The sequence below is a fragment of the Zingiber officinale genome, chromosome 10B, assembly GCF_018446385.1.
Source record: "Zingiber officinale cultivar Zhangliang chromosome 10B, Zo_v1.1, whole genome shotgun sequence".
Lineage (NCBI taxonomy): Eukaryota > Viridiplantae > Streptophyta > Magnoliopsida > Zingiberales > Zingiberaceae > Zingiber > Zingiber officinale.
In genome coordinates, this window is record NC_056005.1 from 53,372,245 (window position 1) to 53,381,051 (window position 8,807).

Genomic DNA, 8,807 nt, shown 5'->3' on the forward strand with positions numbered 1-8,807 from the left:
TTTATTTTTTTTTAAATTAAAATCTCATATTTTGATAGTTATATGTATGAATTGTAGTAATTTTATCATAGATATATTTACAGTTAGGGGTGATAATTAGGGTCGGATTTGGGTTAGCGGGTTCAGGTTAGTGAATTAGCACGGGTTGGAACATTAAAATCCAAACTCAGCCTGATTAATATTTTAGGCCAAATTGTTCGACCTGAACCTGACCTGTATCTATATTTGACCCAAACCTGACCCGAAATGACCTATTTATAAAAACATGTTCATCCTAACCCAAATCCAACCTGAAAAGACCCATTTTATTAAAATATACTTATTTTGACTCAAACTCAATTAGAATCTGATTTAAACTCGACCCAAAAATATTTATAAATGGGTTCACGGATTGTAATTGGATCCTTTCAAGTTGACCCAAACCCGACCCGCTTCTTAATCGTGTCAATCAGGTCGATCCGAACTCAACCTGAACCCAATAAGGTCTGACCCTAACCTAATTTGTTTTGTGTTTGGTTCGGATCATGTTTTCGTGTCGAGTCAGAAATTGTCACCCCTATTTATAGTTTATATACTAGAATACAAATATCAAAAGAAAATTACACATAATAAGAAACTTTAAATTTCGGATGTATGATTTTTTTTTTTTTGCTTTATAAATTATAATAATTGACTAAAAACTGGCAATAATTATAGTATAGATAGATAGATAAGATTAAAGATAGAGAGATCATTATAATTAGGGGTGAATAAAATTTTGATTAAACTAAACAAAATGATGAACCGATAGATTTTTTAAATTTAGTTCAGTTATTTCAAAATTCCAGTTAATTTAATTAAATAAATTGGTTATTTCAGTTTTCTCAGTTCAAGTTCGACTTAAAAGTTGTCTATTTGAATAAACTGAAAAAAATTGAATTTTAACATGAACTGGATTTAAAACCAGGGTAATAACATAATTTCAACATGGGAATGTGGGATGCGTGGCTAGGGATTTAAAGTTTTTACCCTAAATCGATCTACTCATTTCATTCACTCACCAGCATTTCCGAGTCAGAAACTATTAGTGCGGTGCAGAATTTCAAATATGATCAAGCGAAGATCAGAGAGATTATCTCTCACATAATTATTATTCATGAACTACCATTCGTCTTTACAGAATATGAACTATTCAACTTATTGATGAAGAATGCTTCTCCACATTTTCAAAAGGTCAGTCATGCCACTGCAAAGAAAGATCGTATTACTTCTTATGAAATAGAGAAGAAAAAATTAATGGTAGCATTAAAGGATGTAAATAGGGTTAGTGTGACTATTGATTTATGGAGGTCTAATAAAAAAATTTCATATATGGTTATCACTTGTCATTACATGGACTCTAATAGGAATTTACAAAAGAGAAATTTGAATTTTTGTAAAGTCCTACCACCCCATATAGGTATTGTTATTTGTGATGTTTTGAATATGTGTTTGGTTGAATGGGGAATCGAAAACAAGGTGTGGACAGTCATAGTCGATAATGCTGCATATAATGATGTAGCTATTTGAATGTTAAAAGAAAATCTCTCTTACAAAATCATCCTTTCTCTTAGTGGAAAATTGTTTCATGTGAGATGTTGTGCCCATATATTGAATATTTTGGTACAAGATGGGCTTTCAGAGATCCAAACTATAATTTCCAATACGCGGGAAAGTGTGAAACACATGTCTGCCTCATATCTTCGTATTAATATGTTCAGTGAAATTGCAAAACAGTTGCAATTATCTTCAAAGAAACTGGTAATGGATTGTTGCACTAGGTGGAATGTCACATTTTGCATGTTGTCTACTGCTTTAGAGTTCAAAGATGTCTTTCCAAGATATCAACAAAGGGATCCTACTTATAACTCTTTGACTAGTGAGGAGGATTGGAAGAAAGTTCATTTTGTTTGTGCTTTTCTTGAAGAATTTAATGAAGTTATCCACATCATTTCAGGTAATGAATATTCAACTTGAAACTTGTTTATTGTTTGAAAATCTAATATAGTTACCTACCTTATTTCAGATTCTGAGTATCCAACTTTGAATTTGTTTCTTCCTGAACTTTATAATATAAAAAAGTTGTTGAATGATACAAAAGTAGGTGAAGGTAGTTTCATAAAAAATATGGTCAAGAAGATGAAGACTAAGTTCGATAAGTATTGGGGTGACTGCAACTTGTCAATTTCTATAGCAACAGTATTAGATCCAAGGAATAAGATGAAATTTATTGAATGGTGCTTTCTAGATATCTATTCTGAAGTTTATGCAATTGAGCACATCGTTACAGTTCGTGAGACGTTACGTTTGCTGTATAGTGAATATGTTGAGGCTCACAGAACAAATATTGCTGAAAAAGATGTTCAAGGTGATACTCAAAAAGAAATCTCTAGTGGTTCAAATATCCTTAATGGACAAGGAAAAGGTAAAGTGAGAGCACAATTTGCCAACTACATTAAGAATGCTGACAGTGTGGAGCAAGTGAAGTCTGAGCTTGAGGTGTACTTTGAGGAAGGAGTTGTTTTTTGTGAAGATGATCATGAGTTTGATGCATTGTCATGGTGGAAGATGAACAACTTAAAGTTTAGGATTTTGTCAAAGATGACGTGTGACGTACTATCAATTCCAATAACTTTTGTGGCTTCTGAATCAGTTTTTAGTGCGCGATGGTAGAGTTATTGATCCATATCGCACCAATTTGGGAATAGAAATAGTTCAAATGTTGCTTTGCGTAAAAGATTGGTTACGTATCCATTACCAAATCAAGAGAAAAGAAAAAGTAAGTTAATCGATTTCTAATTTAATTGTGTATTTATTAATTATATATGTTACATGTCTAATTTTCTTATGTTCTATTAAATTTGATTATTTATGTTAACATTTTGAATTTTTGTACTGGTATGTAAAAGGAAAATTTGGAGCTTAAAGAGATCTGTTTGACTTAACTATGTTGGAGTGGTATCATCTGCTGTCGTAGTGATTGGTGATCTTATTAGCTTTTCCTTGCATCCACCAAATAAATAGTGTTTAGTGTTGTTTCTCTTTTGTAACCTGGCTTTGAGCTCACAATCTGTTTCTGAACTCTGTAGTAAACCTGGTATTGTTTACAATTCAATGCAAACTTTCAATATGATTAGTGACGTGATGAGGAGCTAAAGTGTGAGCTTGTTGAGCATATGCCTCAATGTGTTGTGGATAGTTTTAACAAAACATAATATAAAGTATAAACTGCCTCTTTCATAATAGTTCAAGTTTACAGTTGACCAGGTGAGAATGCTAAGTGTTGGTCCGTTGTGGGTCGGTTAGAAGGGGGGGTTGAATAGCCTGTAAAATTAAATGCAAAACCTTTCTCGAACTTTTAACAGAGCACTTGCATAAATAATTAACTAAACAAATAGAAAGATGAGGCTCACAAGATTTGACTTGGTTACAACCGGGGAGGTTGTTAATCCAAGAAAGATGTCGTACTAAAAACTCCTTCAGACGGAGAAGCCTCTTATAACGATGAAGCGCAGAAAACAGAAGCTCAACTACTAATAAAACTACAAGTGTTGGAGAATGAGTTATTGAATTGTTCAAAAGCTTCTGGACCAAGGCTATATTTATAACCTTGGTCAGGGCGCCCAGATGGTTCTGGGTGCCCTGGGGGGGATAAAACTTTATCCCCCAACGTTCAGATCGCGTCAATCGTGATCTGGTCAACTTTTCAGGTCCGAACGCCCCAGACTGTTCCGGCCGCCCCGGACCTCGAATTCAACTTTGGTTGACTTTTTCGGTCCGGGTCCTCTGCTCCGACTTTGCTTGCCTTGGGTGATCTCTGCCATCCGGAAAAAGGGCTCACCCGAACCCAACTTCCAGTCTTCTCTAGCAGGCTTCCGCTCTGACTTCTTGTCCCTCGGAATCGCCGCGTGCTTCCTTCTCGTCCGCCAGCGTACTCATCTGCAGTCTTCGTCCCTCGGTCGCACCCCGTGCCAACGCTAGCTACGTCTCTTGCTCCTCGAGCAGTCTTCTGCTCCGGCTTCTCGTCCCTCGGAACCACCGCACGCTTCCTTCTGGTCCGACGGTGTACTCTTCCGCAGCGTCTCGTCTCTCAGACGCACCGCGTGACATCCTTCTCGCTAGCTGTGTCTTCCGCTCGACTACCTGTGCTCCTAAGCTCCTGCACACTTAGACACAAGGTTAAAAACACACAAGACCTAACTTAACTTGTTGATCACACCAAAACAACTTTTGGGTTCCAACAATCTCCCCCTTTTTGATGTGAGCAACCCAAGTTAAGTTAGGGTAAAATAGACATGAAAATAAACTAACTAAATTTTACAATTAAGTGCAAAAAGATAGAAAAATTAATTTTGTCTACCTCCCCCTAAACTTATATTTTTTTCTTCTCCCCCTCTGATCATATAAAAAATTGGGGTTCCAAGAAAAAATCTAAAAGTTATAACTTAGAAAATTTTGAAAGTGATTTTCTAGAAAACATTTCTAACTATAAAATTTCTAAGTTAAAATCTTTGTAAAAATTTTAAAGTTTTTACAATCATTTTCACATAAATAATTTCTAAGTGAAAAATTTCTAAGTGAAACTTTAAGAAAGTGTTCTAAGTAAGGTTTTAAGAAAAAAAAATTCTGACTTAGGCAACTTAAAAAAATCTTTGAAAATTTTTCTAAGTAATTTAAGCAAAAATTTTAAATTTTGATAAAAAAAAAATTTTAGGCAAAAAAAAAGTTTACGCAAAAAGGAAATTTTTCTAAGTAAAAATTATTTTAAAAAAAATGTTTGAATAACTTTTTAAAGCATTATTTAGTTCTAATTTTAATGTTTTACCATAAAGTTAATTAAACATTTAATTTCAATATTTTGGCTTCCAAGTCATGGTGTGGCACTAGGTCTTCTTGGTTATTGGAGCAACAACCACTTCCTTAGGCAAAGCCTTTATACAGAAATTTACTGTTTAATTTTCTCGCTGAAAGCGCTAATTTCGATTAAAATTTAGGTTAAGCAAGATTTAGGAACCCAATATAGGTTCCAGTCTACTAGATTAACAAAAAAATTTTTAGGAACATATTTTCTTGAAATATTCTTAATTTGTCCCTAGTGATATCTATAATACCAATTTAAATTATCAAACTTTCTAAAATTTGTATTAGATAGACATGCACGATTTTTCAAGTTATCTACTTGAATTTTCATATTTTCATTTTCTAATTTCAATTTCTCATTTTCTAATTTAACTTTATCTAATTCTTCTAAAGGGCAATATTTAGCTAATATTATTTTTAAATTATTAATTTCTTTTTCTAACTTGCAGCAATCTTTAGTTAGCAACTTAACAAACTTAAAAAGCTTATCGGGAGGAAGAGATCATATCTCACTTACCTTGTCGATCTTGTTGTCCTTGTGTCCCCCTGAATTGCTACTTTCTTCTGACGTAGCTCCCCCTTCATCGATGCTCTCGATGCTCATCTCAGAAAAACTTGAATCACAATCGTCGTCTTGATGACTCGCCATTAATGCGAGTCCGGAGAATGCCTCGACTTCCAATTCGGATGATGTATCGTCCCACGTCGCCTTTAGGACATTGCGCTTTTGGACATACTTCTTACCTTTATCCTTGTCCTTGTTCCTCAGCTTGAGGCAGTTGTCCTTGAGGTGCCCTTCTTCGTCACAGTGGTAGCAGTGGATGGCCCTTTTCTTTCTACCCTGCGAATGGTTAGTAGTTCTAGATTTACAAAGATTTTTAAATCGTCTTACCATCATTACCATTTCCTCGTCGTCGAGTGAATATTCTGACTCAGGTTCGTCTCTCGATGCTTTGAGGGCAACGTTGTTCTTAGGCTCCTTCGTACCTGCACATCTTGATTCGTGCACTTCAAATGTCGAGAAAAATTCTTCTAGTGTAATTTTTCCTAAATCTTTCGAAATGTAAAAGGCATCTACTAGTGATGTCCATTTTGAATTTCTCTGAAAAGAATTTAAAGCGTACCTTAGAGAATCTCGGTTACTTACCTTTTCTCCGAGATTCGACAGTCTGGTGATGATCTCTTTGATTCTCGAGTACAGATGCGCAACTTTCTCGTCTTCCCCAAGTCGCAGGCTGGTGAGCTGGTTGCGGAGTAAACCGTGTTTTGCGAGTTTTGCTTCGGACATTCCTTCGTGTAGTTCAAGGAACTTCTCCCAAAGTTCCTTCGCGGAGTCGTAGTTGTCGATCCGGTTGACTTCTTGTGGTGGAAGAACGGTTAGTAGATGGTACTCAGCTTTGCCGTTTGCCACGTAGTCAGCCTGCTCCTTCATCCAATGGTATTTCTCCTTACCTTCCGGTGCTGTAAAACCGAACTCCATAATTAACATTAAATCGAAATCGGTTTTAAAGAATACCTACATTCGCTTTTTCCAGCTAGCGAATTCCCCTTCGAACTTTGGCAGGTAGATACTTGGTCTGGCCATTATCTTTGCTTCGATTGGCGGTTAGTCCTCCTGAAGCGCCTTGGCTCTGATACCACTTATTGGTTCGTTGCGGGTCGGCTAGAAGGGGGTTGAATAGCCTGCAAAATTAAATACAAAACCTTTCTCGAACTTTTAACAGAATACTTGCATAAATAATTAACTAAACAAACAAAAAGACGAGGCTCACAAGATTTGATTTGTTTACAACCGGGGAGGTTGTTAATCCAAGGAAGATGTCGCACTAAAAATTCTTTTAGGCGGAGAAGCCTCTTACAACGATGAAGTACAGAAAACAGAAGCTCGACTACTAATAAAGCGTATAAGTGTTGGAGAATGAGTTGCTTGGAATTGTTCAAAAGCTTCTAGACCAAGGCTATATTTATAGCCTTGGTCGGAGCGCCCTGAGGGTTCCGAGCGCCCTGGGGGAATAAAACTTTATCCCTCAACGTTTAGATCACATCAATCGGAACCGCCGCACGCTTCCTTCTCGTCCGCAGGTATACTCTTCAATAGCGCCTCGTCCCTCGGATGTACCGCGTGCCGTCCTTCTCGCTAGCTGCGTCTTCCGCTCGACTACCTGTGCCCCTAAGCTCCTGCACACTTAGACATAAGGTTAAATATACACAAGACCTAGCTTAATTTATTGATCACACCAAAATAATCTTGGGGTTCCAACAGTAAGTTGATATTTTATTATGCTCAATATAAGATTCATAGGTATCAAGCCACAAAATTTAGGAAACATGTGCTATGGCAGAATTTAATGAAGATAGGGGTCAATTTAAATCACTGAAAGTGTTGCATCATTTTCAAAATAAATATTATGTCAAACAGTCTCGTAATTTTGCCATTAAAATCTTGGAAACAGAACAAAGATGAAGGAGAAAAGCAAGAGCATAGCTTACAACAAATTATGCACCTTTAGAAGTCAACTGTCAAAAGCTCTTGTGATATTTGTTGTCATTGAATTGGTGAAGTTTATTTGTTTTTTAGAATTTAAATATATTATATGTTTCTTGATTGAATTGATAATCTTTTTTTATGGAATGTGCAGGGTAGTTGTTATCGTAGATGGTTTCACGATTCCTTTTCTAATGGGTTTCATAGCTTCTTTATTTTGTCACTTGAACTTTTTGAGAAGTTGAATTACTATGATTATGTTGTAATTGTGTTGTGAGATATTTGATAATGGATTTTAAGGTGGTTTTATTTTTATTTGGTATTTGGAAGTTTAATGTAGTAGTTTGGGATGTTTAATGATGTGTTTAGTTTATATTATTTTAATTATTAAGTTTGTTGAATATTTATTCAAATAAGTTTTTGAGCCGAGCCTACAAAATGAGTTTTAAAATGAGTTTTAAAATGAGCCCAAAAACGAATCCGAACTCGTTTAACGAGTTAGGCTCGTTAACTATGATAATTGAGCTAATAACAGGTCGAGCTCGAACTATTCGCGAGCTTGGTAATTCCAAAACGAGCCGAACTCGAGCCTTGTGATAAAAATTCGATTCAAGCTCGAGCTGATCTTAAACCTGAATATAACTTAAATGAACCAAACTCGAGCTTAATATTATTCGGCTCGATTCGACTCGTTTACATCTCCTATAAATTTCTACCAAATACACACTATCACACTTTTGGAGTTCTCTTGAGACCACCCAAAAAACTTGAGTGTGCTATTTAATAAATTATTTGTATAAAATCTTGGAAGGCCATGATTTGTGAAAAGGACTTATCAAGTGAATGAATTTTGACTAGGCAATTGATGTTTGACTAATATCAAAATATCTAATTTTTTAATGGAGGATAACTTTTAACTGAAATTTAAAATCAAATTATATCAACACTCATGCGTATAAAATTTAAAAATTTATATTTATTACCAAAAACTTATAACCATCCAATTTCAAATTCAAAGAGTATCATTTAAACTTTTTTTAAAGTCTCCGAACATATTCTTTACTATTTTTAATAATTTTTATTTTTATTATATTCAAAATATTTTAGTATATCGATCATTTGTGAGTTAAAATTTGTCTATGTAAACACTTATTTTAATAATTTCTTTTTATTATATATTTTTCTTTTTTTAATAGGATTTTTTTATTTCTTTATAAAATAGGAATGGAAGTCTGTTATGTATTTTTCTTTTCTAATAGATTTTTTTTCATTTCTTTATAAAATAGAAATTAAAATTTATATATTAAGATTTTATTTCTTTGTTCGATCCCCCAAAGTTTATATAAACACATATTCAGTTATTTAAAAAATCATTCTCTATTATTAACATTTTTTTTTTGACAAATAAAGAATTTCTCTTCTCTTCTCTTCTCTTCTCCTCAAT

General features: G+C 34.5%; 1 protein-coding gene across 1 annotated transcript; it reads left to right on the forward strand.

Moving 5' to 3' along the window:
• The first annotated feature begins 1,704 nt into the window (after window positions 1-1,704).
• Window positions 1,705-2,691, forward strand: LOC122029142 (zinc finger BED domain-containing protein RICESLEEPER 2-like). Its single transcript, XM_042588091.1, has 2 exons — window positions 1,705-1,975; window positions 2,045-2,691. The coding sequence occupies exons 1-2, from the start codon at window positions 1,705-1,707 to the stop codon at window positions 2,689-2,691; spliced, it is 918 nt and encodes a 305-aa protein (XP_042444025.1).
• The last annotated feature ends 6,116 nt before the right edge of the window (window positions 2,692-8,807 follow it).

Excerpts from the sequence above, each read along its gene's own strand:
- LOC122029142 (XM_042588091.1), top strand. The coding sequence starts at position 1,705 with ATGTCTGCCTCATATCTTCGTATTAATATGTTCAGTGAAATTGCAAAA. Across the intron at positions 1,976-2,044 it reads AGTTATCCACATCATTTCAG|ATTCTGAGTATCCAACTTTG; the intron begins GTAATGAATATT and ends ACCTTATTTCAG.